Source organism: Salmo trutta, chromosome 26, assembly GCF_901001165.1.
Source record: "Salmo trutta chromosome 26, fSalTru1.1, whole genome shotgun sequence".
In the NCBI taxonomy this organism is placed as follows: domain Eukaryota; kingdom Metazoa; phylum Chordata; class Actinopteri; order Salmoniformes; family Salmonidae; genus Salmo; species Salmo trutta.
The window spans coordinates 34,338,904-34,361,974 of NC_042982.1; the positions used below are offsets into that span (position 1 = coordinate 34,338,904).

General features: G+C 47.5%; 1 protein-coding gene across 5 annotated transcripts in view; it reads right to left on the reverse strand.

Annotated features, from left to right (window-relative positions):
• Positions 1 to 23,071, reverse strand: part of robo2 (roundabout, axon guidance receptor, homolog 2 (Drosophila)) — a 555,672-nt gene that overhangs the window by 318,254 nt on the left and 214,347 nt on the right. For all 5 annotated transcript variants that reach the window (XM_029715771.1, XM_029715772.1, XM_029715774.1 and 2 more), the window contains exon 2: positions 15,933 to 16,259. In XM_029715771.1, the coding sequence (XP_029571631.1) occupies positions 15,933 to 16,259 (327 nt within the window). The remainder of the gene's footprint in view (positions 1 to 15,932; positions 16,260 to 23,071) is intronic.

Genomic DNA, 23,071 nt, shown 5'->3' on the forward strand with positions numbered 1-23,071 from the left:
TTGCTTTATGCACTTCCAAACACACCCATGTTCCTGTGTGCCTGTGTGTGTGTGTGTGTGTGTGTGTGTGTGTGTGTGTGTGTGTGTGTGTGTGCGTGCGTGCGTGCGTGCGTGCGTGCGTGTGTGTGTGTGTGTCTGCGTGCGTGCGTGCGTGTGTGTGTGTGTGTCTGCGTGCGTGCGTGCGTGTGTGTGTGTGTGTGTGTGTAGACCCAGTATGTGTGTGAAACAGGAGAGCGTTAATGGCTTTTAAAGATGAAGTCAAATGAGACGTCAGTCAGCCGCACCCCTCTGGTGATCACTCAGTGTCATTAGATTTCATTTCCTGGAGTAACGGGATATCTGTAGATCCAAGACAAATCCCTGCAATTACAGCCAAGTCTTCACATGATTCAGTGTCCTCATTTCTGTGTGTGTGTGAGAGAGAGAGAGAGAAAGAGAGAGTGTGTGCTTGATGGCATAATTCAGTTTACAGTAGGTGAATAAATCAAATAAAGCAACATATTTAAAAAGAGACCTATCACTTTTAATTTCACAGATGTGTCAATGTTTTACAATTCTGAGAAAGTCTACACTCTCTTGGGGATTGTAATGGGTAGGTCAAGAGAAGAAAAAAAATATATATATATACTGTATATTGCGGTGGTACAGTGCTTGCAAAATGTGAGTGCAAACACACAAACACCTGCATAATAGCTTTGCCCTGGACAGTGTAGAGCATGGGGCCAGGGAGAGGTGCTGTGTAGATAAGACTCTGCTTAGCATTTGAATAGAGCGTTCTGATTTCTATGCTGTTGGCCTTTGGTCTCGCTGCTGCTTGAGCATGGCAAGTCTGTGTGCATGTCTGGGTTGTACAGTGCCAACCCATAGGCAGGCTCACCATATCTGGCACTCTGCAGTGTCTGTCTGTCTGCATGGCTGACTGACTGGCTGAAGAATATTCAGTCTGGCTACAGTAGCTGGTAATCACCCCTAAAGCTGTGGCACCAGGTGGCCACAAATACCCCAACTCCCACAGTCAATCACCATGTGATGTCATCTTCTTGCACCTGACCCACTGCAAACACCCCGTCCCTCAGTATGACATCATCTCTGTGTACCTGTCTGTGTGACTCCAGGCCTATGCTGTCCACTGGTCCCTGCAGGGGACGTGCTGTCCACTGGTCCCTGCAGGGGACGTGCTGTCCACTGGTCCCTGCAGGGGACGTGCTGTCCACTGGTCCCTGCAGGGGACGTGCTGTTCACTGGTCCCTGCAGGGGACGTGCTGTTCACTGGTCCCTGCAGGGGACGTGCTGTCCACTGGTCCCTGCAGGGGACGTGCTGTCCACTGGTCCCTGCAGGGGACGTGCTGTCCACTGGTCTCTGCAGGGGATGTGCTGTCCACTGGTCCCTGCAGGGGATGTGCTGTTCACTGGTCTCTGCAGGGGACGTGCAGTTCACTGGTCTCTGCAGGGGATGTGCAGTTCACTGGTCTCTGCAGGGGATGTGCTGTTCACTGGTCCCTGCAGGGGATGTGCTGTTCACTGGTCCCTGCAAGGGATGTGCTGTTCACTTGTCCCTGCAGGGGATGTGCTGTTCACTTGTCCCTGCAGGGGATGTGCTGTTCACTGGTCCCTGCAGGGGAAGTGTAGTCCACTCTAGAGCCCTGGGAGATGGTTCCCAGGATGGCCACCCACATCAGGCTCAGCAGGGATGTTTTCGTGTTCGGTAGTAGAGGAACTCTGTCCTGAGCTGAACTTGAATCTGATCCCAGAGCAGCTTGACAGAGACAGCAGCTAAACACTCTCTGTCCTGTGCTGAACTTGAGTCTGATTCCAGACCAGCTGGACAGACACAGCAGCTAAACATGATCTACACTGACTCAGGGTTCAGCTTCAACAAACATTACAGCCACCAAAATTTCTCTCAGAAAAAATAAGATTGCAAAGCAACATGCATGGTTTAAATATTGCAAAAATTTTATATTTTTTATTGTACTGCAATTCTGATGTAAAGCTTCAATCACAAGTCCATCCACAGCTCTCTGAAACACCTGATCCCTCCGGCTTTCACTTTCAAACCGAACCAAAGTGCTGTGGATATCACTTTCTAACCGGTCCACAATTCTGTGGGTATCCCTTTCAAACCGGTCCACAATGCTTTGGGTATCACTTTCAAACCGGTCTAAAATGCTGTGGGTATCACTTTCAAACCGGTCCACAATGCTGTGGGTATCACTTTCAAACCGGTCTAAAATGCTGTGGGTATCACTTTCAAACCGGTCTAAAATGCTGTGGGTATCACTTTCAAACCGGTCTAAAATGCTGTGGGTATCACTTTCAAACCGGTCCACAATACTGTGAGTATCACTTTCAAACCGGTCCACAATGCTTTGGGTATCACTTTCAAACCGGTCCACAATGCTTTGGTTATCACTTTCAAACCGGTCTAAAATGCTGTGGGTATCACTTTCAAACTGGTCCACAATACTGTGGGTATCACTTTCAAACAGCAGGAAGAGAGAGGGAGGGGAGGAGAGAGGGAGAGGAGGAGAAAAGGAGAACAGAGAGAAAACAAGAGAAGGAGAGAGCGGTGCAGGAAAAACCAGGTGATCAGGTTACATCTCCAGTGTTCAGCTGTTAAGGGGCCTAGTGCCTAAACGCGCTGTCCCCCTAGATAAACACAATATCTGTCCACACCTTCAAGAGATCACCACAAGTCATAACACATTGAGACCCGCTATAACTCTAGCAGGGGCCAGGGCTAGGGGCCTACCCAGGGGGGTATGGAGGGCCAGTTGGCAGCTTACACACACACACACACACACACACACACACACACACACACACACACACACACACACACACACACACAGTATAGAGATACTGTATGAGAGAAAGGGGACAAGACACCACACTGTCACTGTCACTTGATGTCACTCTCAAAAGAGCACTTCAAAGACTGACTGGCTGACCATCCACAGTGTGTATGTGTGTTTGGGGGGGGGGGATGTGTGTGTGGGGCGGGTTATGTGTGTGGGGAGGATATGTGTGTGTGGGGGGGTTATGTGTGTGTGGGGGAGGGTATGTGTGTGGGGGGGGTTATGTGTGTGTGAGGCAGGGTATGTGTGTGTGGGGGGTATTGTGGGTGGGGTGGAGGCTATGTGTGTGTGGGAAGTTATGTGTGTGGGGGGTATTGTGTGTGTGGGGGGTATTGTGTGTGGGGGGTTATGTGTGCGGGGGGGTATTGTGTGTGTGGGGGGTTATGTGTGTGTGGGGGGTTATGTGTGTGTGGGGGGTTATGTGTGTGTGGGGGGTATTGTGTGTGTGGGGGTTATGTGTGTGTGGGGGGTTGTGTGTGTGGGGGGTATTGTGTGTGTGTGGGGGGTATTGTGTGTGTGGCAGGTATTGTGTGGGGGGTATTATGTGGGGGGGTATTGTGTGTGTGGGGGTGTATTGTGTGTGGGGGGTATTGTGTGTGGGGGGTATTGTGTGTGTGGGGGGTATTGTGTGTGTGTGGGGTGTATTGTGTGTAGGGGGGTATTGTGTGTGGGGGGAGGGAATTGTGTGTGTGAGGGGCAATGTGTGTGGGGGGTATTGTGTGTGTGGGGGGTATTGTGTGTGTGGGGTGTTATGTGTGTGTGGGGGGGTTATGTATGTGTGGGGGGTATGTGTGTGTGGGGGGCATCACTCCCTCACACTCCGTACTGTACGTCTCTTTAAACCATCACTCCCTCACACTCCGTACTGTACGTCTCTTTAAACCATCACTCCCTCACACTCCGTACTGTACGTCTCTTTAAACCATCACTCCCTCACACTCCGTACTGTACGTCTCTTTAAACCCTCACTCCCTCACACTCCGTACTGTACGTCTCTTTAAACCATCACTCCCTCACACTCCGTACTGTACGTCTCTTTAAACCATCACTCCCCCACACTCCGTACTGTACGTCTCTTTAAACCATCACTCCCTCACACTCCGTACTGTACGTCTCTTTAAACCATCACTCCCCCACACTCCATACTGTACGCCTCAGACCAGGGTGTAACTGGAGGAACATGAGGCGTCTGAACCTTAGCCACTTGTGTTAAAATAACACACCATTCCACTCACCAGAAGGTGAATCAATTTCAGCGGCCCTCGATTCAAACCCATATCAGCTACCACCCAAAAGCCCCCTCTCCTCTCTCCTCCACCTCCTAACTCAACATGATGGATTACTGGCACTGGAGGTCCCTCAGGGCTCGACACAGAGTAGGGTAAGTCACTGCTGGGACACATTCATTGGGATGGGGGTATAGAAGGAAGGGAGCAGTGGTGGGTTAAGGAATTACTATTTGACAGAGATCCAGGGTTGGATAGAGAGGGCGAAGGTTCTTCAGGGGTCAGTGGATCCAATCCTGGCTGGACAGAGTGCCGGGCCAGCCTCCCAATGGGACTGCCTCTTGGGACCTGATTCGGGGTCAACTATTTCCATTAATATTATTATCACTCTCTTGTCTGGCCGCCCACTGAAGACAGAAATGTAGTGGTATCTGAGGTATTTATCTAAACCCCTGTATAAAACACATCTGTGATGCAAATTACTACTGACAAGCTGCTGTGGTGCAAATAAGACTGGGAATCTATTGGCACTGTCAGATGGACTGGGTAGGCAGTAGACACAAGATTCTCCAATGATCAATTCAGTTAGATAAATGAAATCATGGAATTTATTTTGTAAGGCTATAATCCTGCAGACTACTGTACCTACAACAATTTATCGCCACAAGTCACCCCACACATCTTCAAGCACTTTATACACAAACAGAGAGAGAAATGGTGAAATGTGCACGCAAAGCCCCCAAGAAAGCAGAGCCTTTCAACCAGGCCGTGTTTTAAAGCTGATCAATAGCACACCTGAAGACAAATTTAAATTATTTACGGCTAAATTTGCATTTCAAATTGCTTGATCAGATGAGGGGAGAGATAGAGAGAAAGAGAGAAAGAGAGAGTGAGAGAAGTAAAACATGCATGCAGATCAGAATTAGGATGATTCCCGCTAATTATTTAAATAAAAAAAAAGAGCAATTCAATTCTACAATGTTCCATAACAAAGCCCTCACCTAAAGAGAGGTGAACCTGGAGAAGACTCTCTCCTCTCTGTTCACAAACACAAACAGACGCCCACAGAGCCCCAGGACAGCAACACAATTAGACACAACCAAATCATGAGAAACCAAAAAGATAATTACTTGACAAATTGGAAAGAATCAACTGAGCAAACAGGAATTCTATTTGGCCCTAACCTCTCTGGGATAGGGGGCAGTATTTTCACATCCGGATGAAAAGCGTGCCCAAAGTAAACTGCCTGCTACTCAGGCCCAAAAGCTAGGATATGCATATAATTGTAGATTTGGATAGAACAAACTCTGAAGGTTCTAACACTGTTAGAATAATGTCTGTGAGTATAACAGAACTGATTTGGCAGGCGAAACCCCAAGCACAATCCATCCAGGGAATTTTCTTTTTGAGGTCATTGTGATTTCCAATAGGTTTCTATGGGAAGCCCTATTTATGAGGAACCTGGTTGCAGTTCCTATGGCTTCCACTATATGTCAACAGTCGTTAGAAATTGTTTGACGTTTTTCTTTTGAGAAATGAAGAAGTAGGGCTGTTCTTTGTAAGTGACACTCCAGGTGGACTCTGCTGTTTTGGTGCACGTGAACTGGAACACGCTTCACATTGTTTTTATCCAGTATTGGAAACAGTTTATTCCGTCTTAAATTTTAGCGATTATTTACATTTTAGGAACGTTGTTTGAAATGTTTGGACCAAGTTTACAGGTAACTTATTAGATACTTTGTAGTCATGCTGGGCAAGTTGGAACCGGTGTATAACTGAATCAAACGCGCCAAATAAATGGACATTTTGGGGATATAAAGAAGGAATTTATCAAACAAAATGACCATTCATTGTGTCAATGACACATTTGGGATTGCAAAAAGAAGATGATCTTCAAAGGTAAAGCATTTATTATATGGCTATTTCTGACTTTTGTGTCGCACCTGCCTGGTTGAAAAATAATTTTCATGTGTTTGTATGCGGGGCGCTGTCCTCAGATAATCACATGGTCTGCTTTCGCCGTAAAGCCTTTTTGAAATCTGACACAGCGGCTGGATTAACAAGAAGTTAAGCTTTATTTTGATGTATTACACATATATTTTCGTGAATGTTGAATATTGATATTTCTGTAGTTTGAATTTGGTGCGCTGCCACTTGAGGGATCCATAAAACAAAGAGTACACAGTGGCAGAATACCTGGCCACTGTGATTGACCAAAAATGAAGGAAAGCTTTGAGTACCACTATGTACAGACTCAGTGAGCATAGCCTTGCTATAGAGTGAGGCCACCCTAGGCAGACCTGGCTCTCAAGAGAAGACAAGCTATATGCACACTGCCATCAAAATTAGGTGGAAACTGAGCTGTACTTCCTAACCTCCTGCCAAATGTATGACCATATTAGAGACACATATTTCCTTTAGATTACACAGATGCACAAAGAATTCCAAAACAAATCCAATTTTGATAATATATATTGGGTGAAATACCACAGTGTGCAATCTCAGCAGCAAGAGTTGTGACCTGTTGCCACAAGAAAAGTTTATTTATTTTCCCCTTTGTACTTCAACTATTTGCACATCATTAAAACACTGTATATAGACATAATATGACATTTGAAATGTTTTTATTCTTTTGGAACTTTTGTTAGTTTAATGTTTACTGTTAATTTGTATTGTTTATTTAACTTTTGTTTATTATCTATTTCACTTGCTTTGGTAATGTTAACATATGTTTCCCTTGCCAATACAGGGAAACATGAAATTGAAATGACATTTAAATTGAATTGAGAGAGAGAGAGAGAGAGAGAGAGAGAGAGAGAGAGGTCAGCGTGAGAGAGGCGGCAGCCTGCATTGTCAGAGTGGAGAGGCCATCAATAACGTCGGGGCGAGGAGAAGACGGGAGGAAGAATAAAAAAGGAAACAACAAAACGCAGAGCGACGGGTGCTTCATCTTCTGGAGCGCTAATGGTCCTGAGAAGTGGCTGGCTCAGCACTCCTCTCCTCAGTCTGACTCCTCTCTCCACTCCTCTTCTCAGTCTGACTCCTCTCTCCACTCCTCGTCTCAGTCTGACTCCTCTCTCCACTCCTCTCCTCAGTCTGACTCCTCTCTCCACTCCTCTTCTCAGTCTGACTCCTCTCTCCACTCCTCTTCTCAGTCTGACTCCTCTCTCCACTCCTCTCCTCAGTCTGACTCCTCTCTCCACTCCTCTCCTCAGTCTGACTCCTCTCTCCACTCCTCTTCTCAGTCTGACTCCTCTCTCCACTCCTCTCCTCAGTCTGACTCCTCTCTCCACCCCTCTCCTCAGTCTGACTCCTCTCTCCACTCCTCTCCTCAGTCTGACTCCTCTCTCCACTCCTCTTCTCAGTCTGACTCCTCTATCCACTCCTCTTCTCAGTCTGACTCCTCTCTCCACTCCTCTTCTCAGTCTGACTCCTCTCTCCACTCCTCTCCTCAGTCTGACTCCTCTCTCCACTCCTCTTCTCAGTCTGACTCCTCTCTCCACTCCTCTCTTCAGTCTGATTCCTCTCTCCACTCCTCTCCTCAGTCTGACTCCTCTATCCACTCCTCTCCTCAGTCTGACTCCTCTCTCCACTCCTCTCCTCAGTCTGACTCCTCTCTCCACCCCTCTCCTCAGTCTGACTCCTCTCTCCACTCCTCTTCTCAGTCTGACTCCTCTCTCCACTCCTCTCCTCAGTCTGACTCCTCTCTCCACTCCTCTCCTCAGTCTGACTCCTCTCTCCACTCCTCTTCTCAGTCTGACTCCTCTATCCACTCCTCTTCTCAGTCTGACTCCTCTATCCACTCCTCTTCTCAGTCTGACTCTTCTATCCACTCCTCTTCTCAGTCTGACTCCTCTATCCACTCCTCTTCTCAGTCTGACTCCTCTCTCCACTCCTCTCTTCAGTCTGACTCCTCTATCCACTCCTCTCTTCAGTCTGATTCCTCTCTCCACTCCTCTTCTCAGTCTGACTCCTCTATCCACTCCTCTTCTCAGTCTGACTCCTCTATCCACTCCTCTTCTCAGTCTGACTCCTCTATCCACTCCTCTTCTCAGTCTGACTCCTCTCTCCACTCCTCTCTTCAGTCTGACTCCTCTATCCACTCCTCTTCTCAGTCTGACTCCTCTCTCCACTCCTCTCTTCAGTCTGACTCCTGTCTCCTCTCCTCCGGTCGGCTGATGCCCGTGTGGCAGCCATGACAGAGTGCCAGACACACTTGTTTAATCCTTGTTTTTCACTCCTCCTCTCTGCCGAGGAGGACAGACACAGAGAAAGAGAGATGGATGTGGGGATGAGAAGAGGTCAGGGGTCAGTCCCAGCATGGATCTCATTAAGACTACTCTGGCTTTACCGCCTGGGATGCACCTCTTCACTCCTCTCTCTGCCTCTCGCAATCCTTCACCCCTCTGCACCCCTCTCTCTGTCTCTGTCTGCCTCTCTCATTCCTCCACTCTGTTTCTCCTGTCATATCTCAGACATGGAGAGAACTGCAGTACAGTACTTCAGGTTGACTACATGCCCTGTTATTCATAGTCATCTTGTGAAACGCAGCAGAGGATTTCCCTGGTGAAGATGGGATGGGAAGGTCATAGCTGGGACCCTGGGTCAACTGAGGATAGGATGTGCCGTCTCAGGATATATCAGAGTTTCTCTGTGTGTGTGTGTGTGTGTGTGTGTGTGTGTGTGTGTGTGTGTGTGTGTGTGTGTGTGTGTGTGTGTGTGTGTGTGTGTGTGTGTGTGTGTGTGTGTGTAGTTGGAAGGTCAGTGTGTTGGTTGGGACTGTAGAGATTCTTATGATTTATCTGCCTGTAAAAAGCAGCTTATCCATGTTTCCTAATTTATACTGGCCTTTCCTTTTCCTCACATATTTCAGATGGTGGACAGAGGGACAGGACAGGGGACTCCAGTCCTGTGTTATTAAGGCAGCTGCTCAGACAGATTGGGAGAAGGCATTTATTGTGGCCATCCAGCAAGCAGATGAGTTGAGATTAGGCAGCAATCTGCATGTCTCTGTCGGGCCAGACTGGCCACGTGTGTGTTTGTGGGTTTGTGTGTGTTGTCTAACTTTACTATCCTTTTGGGTTCCAAAAATCCTCACAAGGACAGTAAAACAGGGAAAATTTGACAAATTCGGACATTTGCGCCGGTCCCCAAAAGGAAAAATGTTTTTTTAGGCATAGGAGTTAGGTTTAGGGTTAGGGTTACTGTTATGGCTTGAATTAAGGTTAGGGTTAGGGGTTAGGATTAGAAGTTAGGGTCAGGTTTAGTTTTAGGGTTAGATGTTTGGGGTTAAGGTTAGGGTTAGGTTAAGTTTAGGGCTGGGGTTAGGGAAAATAATATTTTTTGGTCCCCACTTGGATAGTATGTGTGTGACCTGCTGTAGATAACAGCACCTATTTATGGAGCTGGGCTAACCCCAGCAGTACAGACAGATACAGCGCTGACATATTCAATCTTTTCTTTTTTTATCAGGCCAAGATATTCCTCAGTGGCTCGCCTGCTCTCTCCACCTCTCTTATCACATAATAACATTCCACACCGGCTGCCCCTGCCTTCTGCCTTTATCCCTCCATCCTTCTATCCTTTATCATTCAGCAGGAGAGAGAGGGGGAGAGAGAGTGCGTGAGAGAGTGTGAGTGAGAGCGACAGATCCAGAGAGAGAGAGAGAATGAGAGAGAGAGGGAGAGAGGGAGATAGAGACATAGAGGTAGAGAGGGGCAGAGAGAGGGAGAAGTAGAGAGGGGGAGAGAGAGGGAGAAGTAGAGAGGGGGAGCGAGAGAGACAGACAGAGAGGTAGAGAGGGACAGAGAGGGCGAGATATTAAATTGAATTGAGAGAGACAGTGAGGGAGAGAGGGAGATATATTAAATTGAATTGAGAGAGAGAGAGAGAGAGAGAGAGAGAGAGAGAGAGAGAGAGAGAGAGAGAGAGAGAGAGAGAGATCTCATCTAATGAGAAGCACCACATGCTGTATATAGAAGAGTTCCATCTGTAGCATCATTACAATCAACTGTTTTAATTGTTGCCTCTTCTTCCATTGCCATTCACTAGTGGTCTGACTCCCCACCTGCCTTGGCCCTCTCTGTCCCTTCATCAGTTTCTCCTCATGCTGGACACACCACCAACAGCTTGACACACACTGCCCCTCTCCTCTCCACACTCTCTCTCCCAGCTCTATTTTCCTAATAATTAGCTTGCTGTACGAGCACCTAACGATTTGCTTAATTGCAGAAGTGGTAGAACAGAAAATATCAAGGGACCTTTTTAAAAGTCCTCCCATTCCGAACTGCATCTAGAACAAACCCAAGACATCTGTTTGGTGCCTGTTTCATTTGCATTTTTAAAGGTTGTTCGGTGCCTCTCCTTAAGCATCCCATTGTCCTCTTTCTCTCTCCCTATATCTCTTCCCCTCTCTCCCTACGTCTCTTCCCCTCTCTCCCTACGTCTCTTCCCCTCTCTCCCTACGTCTCTTCCCCTCTCTCCCTACGTCTCTTCCCCTCTCTCCCTACGTCTCTTCCCCTCTCTCCCTACGTCTCTTCCCCTCTCTCCCTATGTCTCTTCCCCACTCTCCCTACGTCTCTTCCCCTCTCTCCCTACGTCTCTTCCCCTTTCTTCCTACGTCTCTTCCCCTCTCTCCCTACGTCTCTTCCCCTCTCTCCCTACGTCTCTTCCCCTCTCTCCCTACGTCTCTTCCCCTCTCTCCGTCCGGACCATAACCACCTCCAAACATACACACTTAGACTAAACATACACACTTAGACAAAACATACACACTTAGACTAAACATACACACTTAGACTAAACATACGCACTTAGGCTAAACATACGCACTTAGGCTAAACATACGCACTTAGGCTAAACATACGCACTTAGACTAAACATACAAACTTAGACTAAACATACACACTTAGACTAAACATACACACTTAGATTAAACATATACACTTAGGCTAAACATACACACTTAGACTAAACATACACACTTAGGCTAAACATACACACTTAGACTAAACATACACACTTAGACTAAACATACACACTTAGACTAAACATACACACTTAGGCTAAACATACGCACTTAGGCTAAACATACGCACTTAGGCTAAACATACGCACTTAGACTAAACATACAAACTTAGACTAAACATACACACTTAGACTAAACATACACACTTAGATTAAACATATACACTTAGGCTAAACATACACACTTAGACTAAACATACACACTTTGGCTAAACATACACACTTAGGCTAAACATACACACTTAGACTAAACATACACACTTACACGCACATCAGAATGATTTAGTCATATCCGACACTCAATTAAAAGTACATATGTGTATCTGGAGCGGTGCTGCACACGAGCTTCTCCCCACCTGAAGAGACAATTAACATTTTCCTGTGGATCCTATTGGCCCAGCTGCATCTTGTCACACTTACATAATACACACAGATTTCCATCTCAAATGTATTCAGCGAAGTGACTGGGGCTAGCGCTGCTCTTCCATGAGGTTCACTATGATTTATGAACCTACTCATTGACCCAGTTAATGTTGAATAGAGAGAAAGGTGGGACTGGGAAGGCATCCCTCTCTTATCTGCAGTGGTGAGATACATGCAGAGGAGCAGGCCTGGGGTCAGTCTGTGGAAGCATGTCAGGCAGCATTAGATTATCAAAAGCTCACTGCTAAGATACCCTGTAGGCGCCAACTAACAGAGGCCTTTTCTCTCTTTCTGCTAATAACTGAAAATGTAAGACACTGAAAGAAAAGCCATAATGAAATCTGGTGCACCCTTTCAGCCAGTGTCCTGCAAAAAGAAAGGCAAGGTCCGCTCATATATCTCTGAGTAGGGCAGCAGTGTGTATTCATTGGATAATATTGAATATAAGGGACGTGTTTGGAGAGCTAAGCTCAGTCAATGTACTGGTCCTGGTCTGGCCAATCTGGCTCATATTAATAATGCAGCCAGGGACTCTTTTTTAGAAGCCTCCTCCCCTCCTCCCCTCTTCCCCTCTTCCCTCTTCCCTCTTCTGCAGCAGTTGAGAGTGGTGGTGGTGGTGGTGTTGAGTGAGTGGAGCCCAGTGTGGTGTCCAGAGCTCAGTCGTGCTCCTCGACCCAGCAGACACTGACTTCAATTTGTTTCAGAGCTGCAATTCAAGTATCTCACCGGGGTCCTGCTCAACCACTCATGAGAGAGGGAGGAAGAGGTGGAAGAGAGGGGGGGGGCAGAGGTGGGCTCAATACGGGGGAAGAGGAGGGCAGAGGTTGATCGAAGGCAGAGGTGGGCATGGAGGATATCACAAATAAACCACTGATTTTACAAGGATTCAGATTAGAATGTGACTTAAATGAGTGCTAATGTGATTAGCAGAAAGGTTAGAAGCCCAGTAGGGATGGAAGGTGCTGATAACCATAATCACTGGATTTAGTAGACCCCCAAATCACCTCTCAGCCCCCTGCTCCTCCTATAAGACCTGGCTCTAGTTAGCACCCAGAGAATGGAGAAAGCCTGGACTCCATCATATCACTGTTCCTATTCTTTCCTCTCTCTGGCCTTTCCTTATTCTGTCTTCTGCTGAACTTATAACCCCTGACCCCTCACCTCTGAGCCACTAAAGCATTCAAAACCTAATTTAAACCCTCCTTGACCACCCAAGCATGGGAGAGAGAGAGACAGGGAGAGAAATAGAGAGAGTGGGAGAGTCGAAACAGCAAGAGGGAAAAAAGGATAATCTGAAGACTTCATACATTTTTCATGAATTTTCATTTAGGCTGGGAGAGGCCTCTTACAGCGATCGATAGATCAAGCTGCTGTCACACTGTTAGCACCTGGGGGCTTCTGGGAAGCCTGGGGAGGGGCCAAGGGAGGGGCCCATGGGAGGGGCGGGGACAGGATCAGAGGCGGCCGGTTGGCCCCGGCAACCAACCCCCACCCCATCCCCGCGATTCACGCAGTCCATTTCCCTAACACCCCCTCCCATCCCTACAGCTATCACCACTAGTCAACATTATCACTACAGCTATCATCACCAGTCAACATTATCACTACAGCTATCACCACTAGTCAACATTATCACTACAGCTCTCACCACTAGTCAACATTATCACTACAGCTATCACCACCAGTCAACATTATCACTACAGCTCTCACCACTACTCAACATTATCACTACAGCTATCATCACCAGTCAACATTATCACTACAGCTATCACCACCAGTCAACATTATCACTACAGCTATCACCACCAGTCAACATTATCACTACAGCTCTCACCACTAGTCAACATTATCACTACAGCTCTCACCACCAGTCAACATTATCACTACAGCTATCACCACTAGTCAACATTATCACTACAGCTCTCACCACTAGTCAACGTTATCACCCCAGAAACAATGAGACATGTGCAGCCCCGAGTTCCCACAGTCTATATTCCTTACACCCACAAAACCCATCATAACTCACACCAGAATGAAACCATGCACAATTGGAACAGTCCACACTGATTTAACTATCCATTCCATGATGTATCATCATTTCCCCTTTCCAAGATGGATGGCCTCTATTTTCATAACAATGCATAGAAAGTACTGTGTATTGATCAGCTGGAGGAGCAGACTTCATGAAAGGCTCCTCTCACTTAAGCTGCCGGTCCAGCCAATTCCCCTATGGCCCCAGTCCAATACTGTTTCACTACTAATGACCTGAAACCTGGCTGCCCAACTCACTCTTTCCTGCCCTATGCACAACAAATGGAAGGAGGGTCCAAAATAAATTCATCAAATGTGTTACTAAAACACAGGCTAGGTCTCGGTGTGTAAAGGCAGCGTGCAGTACAAACACAGACATATTCCACAGGGTTAACTGAAGGAACATATTCCACAGGGTTAATTGAAGGAACATATTTCACAGGGTTAATTGAAGGAACATATTTCACAGGGTTAATTGAAGGAACATATTCCACAGGGTTTATTGAAGGAACATATTCCACAGGGTTAATTGAAGGAACATATTCCACAGGGTTAATTGAAGGAACTTATTCCACAGGGTTAATTGAAGGAACATATTCCACAGGGTTAATTGAAGGAACTGTCTGTCCTGTAACCTTCCCCAGTCCAGAGAGTTTGTGGCCCCTGGGGCCTCTGTGAGACTCTTCAAAGGTAAGCTGATCTTTGGGTCAGGTGCAGCCTGCATGTCAGTGTCTTCCAGCACAGCAGTGCACAGCACAGCCCTGGAAGCCGGTGTCAATTGTCAATCGGGAGCTTTCATCTGTGACTGTCACTCCACTCTCCACCCTCCAACCCACTATCCCTCTGCAATAGCTCTGCCCGGACATCATCCAGCTCCCTGTAGTATGACAGTTGGACAAGTCCAACTCAAATGCCTGCCAGGATCCCTCACTAACCTCAAACACCATGATCCCTCCCCTGGGCTAGAACGTTTATCCACACAATTATGTCTACTCACTCAAAATACAACACAATGCTGTGTAATCATCTCTTCAGAATACATGGCAAAAAACTACGAAAGCACAGTATACCTCACCCGCTTTTAGTTTGGGTTTAATGTAGGCTATGACATAGAGGACCTCTCCAGCTCTTTCAGTCACTCAGAAACAGCATGATTTCTAAAGCAAGACACAATAAATACTAGCATGTCATGTGATTAGGGAGTCTATTCTGAAGCAATAAGGCTTGAGGGGTTGTGGTGTTTGGCCAATATACCACGGCTAAGGGCTATTCTTATGCACGATGCAACGCGGAATGCTAGGATACAGCCCTTAGCCGGGCGCGCCGGGGAGCAAGGCTGATGTTTTACGTATTTCTAACCAATTGCGTTTATTTGTTCGTTTCTTTGCGTTGTTTGTAACTGATTTTTTAACTGATTTTTGTACATAATGTTGCTCTCTTATGACCAAAAATAACTTCTGGAAATCAGAACTGCGATTACTCACCACGAAATGGCAGAATCCTTTTTTTCCTTTAACGAGTCTGACAAGTTCGACGTGAATGATAAACTGATTTCCCGGGAACAAGCCCAGATCCCCGTGAAGAGAAAGCAGAGAAAAAGGGGCCAGAGGGCGGGCTGCCTTCTGAGAATTTGTAGGCAATCAAATAACCCCCACTTCCTTCCATTCTGCTAGCAAACGCGCAATCTTTGGAAAATAAAATCGATGACCTACGTGGAAGATTAAACCACCAAAGGGACATTCAAAACTGTAATATCTTATGCTGTGATCACGCTCTCCGCAGCCGATGTGAGTATGACCTTTAAACAGGTAAACATTCACAAGGCCACAGGGCCAGACAGATTACCAGGATGTGTACTACGAGCATTTGCTGACCAACTGCGAGCATGCACTAACATTTTCAACCTCTCCCTGTCCGAGTCTGTAATACCAACATGTTTTAAGCAGACCACCATAGCCCCTGTGCTCAAGAACACAAAGGTAACCTGCCTAAATGACTACCAACCCATAGCACTCACGTCTGTAGCCATTAAGTGCTTTGAAAGGCTGGTCATGATTCACATCAACACCATTATCCCAGAAACCCTAGACTCACTCCAATTTGCATACCGCCCTAACAGATCCACAGATGATGCAATCTCTATTGCACTCCACACTGCCCTCTCCCACCTGGACAAAAGGAACACCTATGTGAGAATGCTATTCATTGACTACAGCTCAGCGTTCAACACCATAGTGCCCTCAAAGCTCATCAATAAGCTAAAGGACCCTGGGACTTTCATCAGTAAGGTTGGTATGGAAAATCATTCAACCCTAAGAGGACGACTGAGAAAAATATGAACATGTAATGTATGTAATTGTTGACTTACATGCTACTTCCAGGGATGCATTGCGGCTGACAGCTTCTCCCAGGTAGTTGCGGGCGACGCAGACGTAGGAGCCCTCATCCGGTTTGGAGCGTCGTCCGTGGACGATACGTAGGAAGAAGAGGGAGCCGCTGGGCAGCAGCATGCGGTGAGACCGCGGGTCATCTTTGTCCGTTTCCACACGCTCCCCGTCCTTGTACCACTCCACAGTAGGGCTGGGCCTCCCCTCCGCCTTGCAGTTGAGGGTGGCGGGCTCCCCCTTGGACACGATCAGGTCAGAGGGGTGCTCTACGATCCGGGGTGGGGAGTCCTCCTGGCGCAGACGGGATCCTGGGAAGAGAAGAGGAGAATAAGAGGAGATGATGAACAGCACAACATGAACAGTAGATGCTTTTAACATGTGTTTTCCTCAAATTAGATTTCTTCATTCTAGCATTCTCAAATCTCTCCATCCACCAGTCCAACTACCAGTCCAACCGCCAGTCCAACCACCAGTTCACCCTAGTCCAACCACCAGTCCAACCACCAGTCCAACCACCAGTTCATCCACCAGTCCAACCACCAGTCCAACCACCAGTCCAACCACCAGTCCAACCACCAGTTCAACCACCAGTCCAACCACCAGTCCAACCACCAGTTCACCCTAGTCCAACCACCAGTTCAACCACCAGTTCAACCACCAGTCCAACCACCAGTCCAACCACCAGTTCACCCCAGTCCAACCACCAGTCCAACCACCAGTTCACCCTAGTCCAACCACCAGTTCACCCTAGTCCAACCACCAGTCCAACCAGTAGTTCACCCTAGTCCAACCACCAGTCCAATCACCAGTCCAACCACCAGTTCGCCCTAGTCCAACCACCAGTTCACCCTAGTCCTACCACCAGTCCAACCACTAGTTCACCCTAGTCCAACCACCAGTCCAATCACCAGTCCAACCACCAGTTCGCCCTAGTCCAACCACCAGTTCACCCCAGTCCAACCACCAGTCCAACCACCAGTTCACCCTAGTCCAACCACCAGTCCAACCACCAGTCCAACCACCAGTTCACCCTAGTCCAACCACCAGTTCACCCCAGTCCAACCACCAGTCCAACCACCAGTTCACCCCAGTCTAACCACGAGTCCAACCACCAGTTCACCCCGGTCTAACCACCAGTCCAACCACCAGTTCACCCCAGTCTAAGCACCAGTCCAACCACCAGTTCACCCAAGTCAAACACCAGCCATCTGCTCCTCTCTACCATACATTTAAGGCCTCCTGGGTAATTGGACCCAAGGGGAAACAGAGTATAGAGGCGTGCATGCACACACAAACACGCGCACATACATTCACTTAAAGGGGAGAGAAGAGGGGGCATTGGGCCAGCCAGGGTCTTTATAGTGAAGCTACCACTGGGCCAGCCAGGGTCTTTATAGTGGAGCTACCACTGGGCCAGCCAAGGTCTTTATAGTGGAGCTACCACTGGGCCAGCCAGGGTCTTTATAGTGGAGCTACCACTGGGCCAGCCAGGATCTTTATAGTGGAGCTACCACTGGGCCAGCCAGGGTCTTTATAGTGGAGCTACCACTGGGCCAGCCAGGGTCTTTATAGTGGAGCTTCCACTGGGCCAGCCAGGGTCTTTATAGTGGAGCTACCACTGGGCCAGCCAGGATCTTTATAGTGGAGCTACCACTGGGCCAGCCAGGGTCTTTATAGTGGAGCTACCACTGGGCCAGCCAGGATCTTTATAGTGGAGCTACCACTGGGCCAGCCAGGGTCTTTATAGTGGAGCTACCACTGGGCCAGCCAGGATCTTTATAGTGGAGCTACCACTGGGCCAGCCAGGGTCTTTATAGTGGAGCTACCACTGGGCCAGCCAGGGTCTTTATAGTGGAGCTACCACTGGGCCAGCCAGGGTCTTTATAGTGGAGCTACCACTGGGCCAGCCAGGGTCTTTATAGTGGAGCTACCACTGGGCCAGCCAGGGTCTTTATAGTGGAGCTACCACTGGGCCAGCCAGGGTCTTTATTGTCAGTCTAACACTGGGCCAGCCAGGGTCTTTATAGTGGAGCTACCACTGGGCCAGCCAGGGTCTTTATTGTGAGTCTAACACTGGGCCAGCCAGGGTCTTTATTGTGAATCTAACACTGGGCCAGGAATGTGAGTCTGGCAGCTATGATAATGCTGCCCCAGCCCAGTCTCAGTGCCATGTGTGTCTCTCTGTGACAAAGTCTTAACCCTGCAGATAAGATACCAGAGGCCACATTTACATCACTGAGGCCCTGCAAAAGCTCCAGAGAAAAGAGTTTGATCCACCATGCAGGCCTGGAGCAGAACGAACAGGGCTTTACTCAGCCAACTACTTACTTAGTATTTTCCTCTGAATAAACGGTTGATCAATAAATAAACTGTTGATCAATAAATAGAGTATGTATTGTTGTGAGCCACCTCCCAGTCAACGAAACATGCAACCTAATACAGTGTTTAATAGTCTTGGAGCAGGAAAAAGGGTGGTGATAGGCATTAAGACTGCAATGCCAGGTGTGTGTTTGTACAAGGCTGTGCCCTTCCCTGGGGCAGTAGTGAAGGTGTGAGTGGGTGAGTTACTGTATAGAGGAGCAGTGTACCGTCCACACAGCCCTTCGTGCTTCCCTGCCTGCCTACCTTTGTCATGGCTAACTGCAGTATGAGACTCAGAAATACAGTAGTCACAACAGCGTAGTAGATGTGTTGTTCTTTGTTCAGCTGGGAGTCCCACCTCGTACCTGTATACCCTGGGGAGGGGACACACTGTACCCCAGCCTGGTCCCCTGTTACAAGGACACACTGTACCCCAGCCTGGTCCACTGTTACAAGGACATACTGTACCCCAGCCTGGTCCACTGTTACAAGGACACACTGTACCCCAGCCTGGTCCACTGTTACAAGGACACACTGTACCCCAGCCTGGTCCCCTGTTACAAGGACACACTATACCCCAGCCTGGTCCCCTGCTACAAGGACACACTATACCCCAGCCTGGTCCCCTGCTACAAGGACACACTATACCCCAGCCTGGTCCACTGTTACAAGGACACACTATACCCCAGCCTGGTCCCCTGCTACAAGGACACACTATACCCCAGCCTGGTCCCCTGTTACAAGGACACACTATACCCCAGCCTGGTCCCCTGCTACAAGGACACACTATACCCAAGCCTGGTCCACTGTTACAAGGACACACTGTACCCCAGCCTGGTCCCCTGTTACAAGGACACACTATACCCCAGCCTGGTCCACTGTTACAAGGACACACTGTACCCCAGCCTGGTCCACTGTTACAAGGACACACTGTACCCCAGCCTGGTCCACTGTTACAAGGACACACTGTACCCCAGCCTGGTCCACTGTTACAAGGACACATTATACCCCAGCCTGGTCCACTGTTACAAGGACACACTATACCCCAGCCTGGTCCACTGTTACAAGGACACACTGTACCCCAGCCTGGTCCCCTGTTACAAGGACACACTATACCCCAGCCTGGTCCCCTGTTACTAGGACACACTGTACCCCAGCCTGGTCCCCTGCTAAAAGGACATACTAGGGGAGAAACCTACCAGTCAGCAACAAAACACTTCATAAACCTGAGTGTGTGTTCCTATTAGCATGGGTCAGGCAGATCAGACAGTGGTGCACTGACCCCAGAACAGGGCCATTGTCTGTTCCTCTCTCCACCTAATTTGGGCTAATTCCCTCCATTTCACTGTCATTGATTAGCGATCAGGCCTGGTGTCCAGGGCCTAAGTGGGGCCACAGACAGGGGCTTGTAAGGGAGGGGGTGGGGAAGCACAATCAGCTCCTGGTGTCCATCTTCCATTGATCTAATCTCCATGGCTTTGTGTAGCTGCTCCCCTATACATCTGCTATTGGTTGTGAAACGAGAAAATCCATGTGGCCAGCCATTTTGCTTTTCCAATTCAGTAATGAAACTATTCTCCCCTGCTTCTCTTTCCCTGGCTTTTCCCACCTCTTCCTCCATTAGCAGTGTTAGGGAAGGTAAACACCAACTCAGTCTAGCCCTGCAGTCAGTGTCTCTGATGGTGTTAGAGTGTACGGGTTCATGTTAGTATTGTGGTGCTAAGTGAGTTAATGAATGAAGTACTGATTTACATGATGACATATATAAATGGCGGGTTGAGATAAGGACTTGGAGACCCTCTCTCCCCCAGATGAAGTGCCAACAACCCATTCATTCCTATCTCATTGGAGCATCTGCTTCCCCCACAATCCACTGGGCCCGCAGTAGCTCTACACCCAAACCAATGCCCAGACGCCACGCCAAAACTGTGGAGACTCGATTAGATTTATATCAGTCTGATTTATTTTAATCTAATTTATTTTCCAATCTAGTACCTTCTAATCAGTTAAATCTTAAGTCTCTGTTTACTCTCCTGTATCCTGTGGACATTTACACAGCAGATGCATCCACTATTGTCCTTTCCCTGCCAGGCGAACCAGAGCTGTGTAGATGGAAGGAGAGAGTGGCATATGTGACTGGTCAGACTGACCTTCCTGTCTAGCAGAGGATGGCTATGCTAATATATATTCATACAGTAGTAAAACTGAAAATACTGCAATGAATCCATCCGTGTACATGTAAATGAAACGGTTGAATGGGAAAATTTCAAAAGATTTAACACCTGTGAAATGAAGCCATATGAAACAGCTGAGTAACCGCAATGAACACACGCACACACACACACACACACACACACACACACACTCACACACACACACACACACACACACACACAACACACACACACACACACACACACACACACACACACACACACACACACACACACACACAGAGTGGTGTCCCCCAGCACCGCAGTCCCTTTGCTCCCCTCCTCCCCGTGCAATGCCCCCAGCCCCAGCTAGATCCAGAGACAGAGAGGATCAAAGTGAAAGGCTAATGCATCTTCCCATCAGCCACCAGGCCATACAGCTCACCAGCCTCCCGACTCACAGGAGAGAAAGTCAATTTGCTGCTTCCTATTGGTTCCCCCTTCTCACTCCTTTTACGGTAAATGGGCTTTCTGTTGCCCTCTTAATGTGATCATTGGTGCTGTGCAATCAAGTGCTCTCTGAGCTGAGGCGAGTGCACTTCACAGGGTCTCAGGGCACATGTTCCAATCAAATACCTGTCTTTCCCCTGCTCTGCAATAACACCGCCATTACTTTTCACCAGCAGCACGCCGTGGTGCGCTGGGCCGAGCAGCCAGTCATCCACTCCTCAACTAAAGCACAGACCAGGCAGCAAACAAACAAGCACAGAGGAGAGAGAGAAAGAGGGGAGTATATGAGGGATGACTGCACCCATTGCCTCTTCTTTTGTCTTTTTACAGCAGGGGTTTGACCAAGATTGGAAACATTTCTCAGACGTTGTTGCAGTGGTCTAAATGCATCTGCTCTCTTTGTCTTAATCCTGTGGCTCAGATCTAGCAGGGCCTTTCTTCACCATAGATGTGTTAGCAAAACATATATTAACTGACAAGAAGTCATAAACCGAATCATTAAAACAAATCCCAGAAAACACATTGACACATAAAAACCTCCAACACACCTCCATTTGTTATGAGGCGTTTTGACATTTTCATTTTGAAGCCTGAATGTTATCGCTGTTTGGCCAAAGACTGACTATAAATGTTTAAAACCGCTTAAGGATCGGACCCTTTTTTTCCATTTTCGCCTAAAATGACATACCCAAATCTAACTGCCTGTAGCTCAGGACCTGAAGCAAGGATATGCATATTCTTGGTACTATTTGAAAGGAAACACTTTGAAGTTTGTGGAAATGTAAAAGTAATGTAGGAGAATATAACACATTAGATCTGGTAAAATATAATACAAAGAAAAAAACTACCTTTTTTGTATTTCTTTGTACTGTCATCTTTGCAATGCAAGAGAAAGGCCATAATGTATTATTCCAGCCCAGGCACAATTTAGATTTTGGCCACTAGATGACAGCAGTGTATGTGCAAAGCTTTAGACTGATCCAAAGAACCATTGCATTTCTGTTACATTTTTTGTATCAAGATGGCCCAAACGTGACTAATTGGTTTATTAATAACTTTTCAAGTTCAAAACTGTGCACTCTCCTCAAACAATAGCATGGTATTCTTTCACTGTATTAGCTACTGTAAATTGGACAGTGCAGTTAGATTAACAAGAATTTAAGCTTTCTACCAATATCAGATATGTCTACGTCCTGGGAAATGTTCTTGTTACTTACAACCTCATGCTAATTGATCCTGTAAAGGTTAATTGCATATGTGTGTGAGCGCATCTCTCTTCTCCTTCTCCTCTCTCGCTGCCGAGGAAAGAGCAGGCTATATCAGCCACAGGTGGTCGCTGCCACCTTAATTAGGGATGACGGGCTCATATGTAGTAATGGCTGGAACGGAGTTAATGAAATGGTATCCAACACGTCAAACACATGGTTTCCAAGTGTTTGATGCCATTCCATTGACTCCATTCCAGCCATTATTATGAGCCGTTCTCCCCGCAGCAGGTTACATCAGCAGCATATCTACCACACACAGTGACCACACAAGAAGCAGGTCTCTTTCTATTATCTTTAGCACATATGTATTCATATGTAGACCAGAAGGTTGGGCCTTTGATCATCTTGATGTAATTATTTTTATTAGCTCCCAGGAGAAATCTCCAGCCCACCAACCCAATCAATAGCCACACCAGTCTCCTCCAGGGTAGGTAGGAAGGGCTCCCCAAAGAGATATCAGTTATTCTGCCAACAGACAGGAGCGCGTGCAGATCACAGGTATCCAAGGGCAACCTCGGACACAAGAGTTCCAGTGTTCCAGTCACTGAAGCTCCATAAACCACCAAATAGAAACCCTGGCCGAGACTACATCAGCTATGGCGTTAGGACTGAAGATGTGTGACACATTTAGAATGAGGCATCCATTCTGCATGTGATGTTAGCTGAATGTGAATAAATATACAGTTATTTACAGTAAAAAATATAGTATTTATTAAATATTGATTGTCTAATCTTGGTTGTCTCCTCTGTCCATCTCTCCCTACTCTCCCTGTACCTCCTTCATTATTTTTCCCTCTCTGTCCCGCCAGTGTCCTGTCCCTGGTGTGT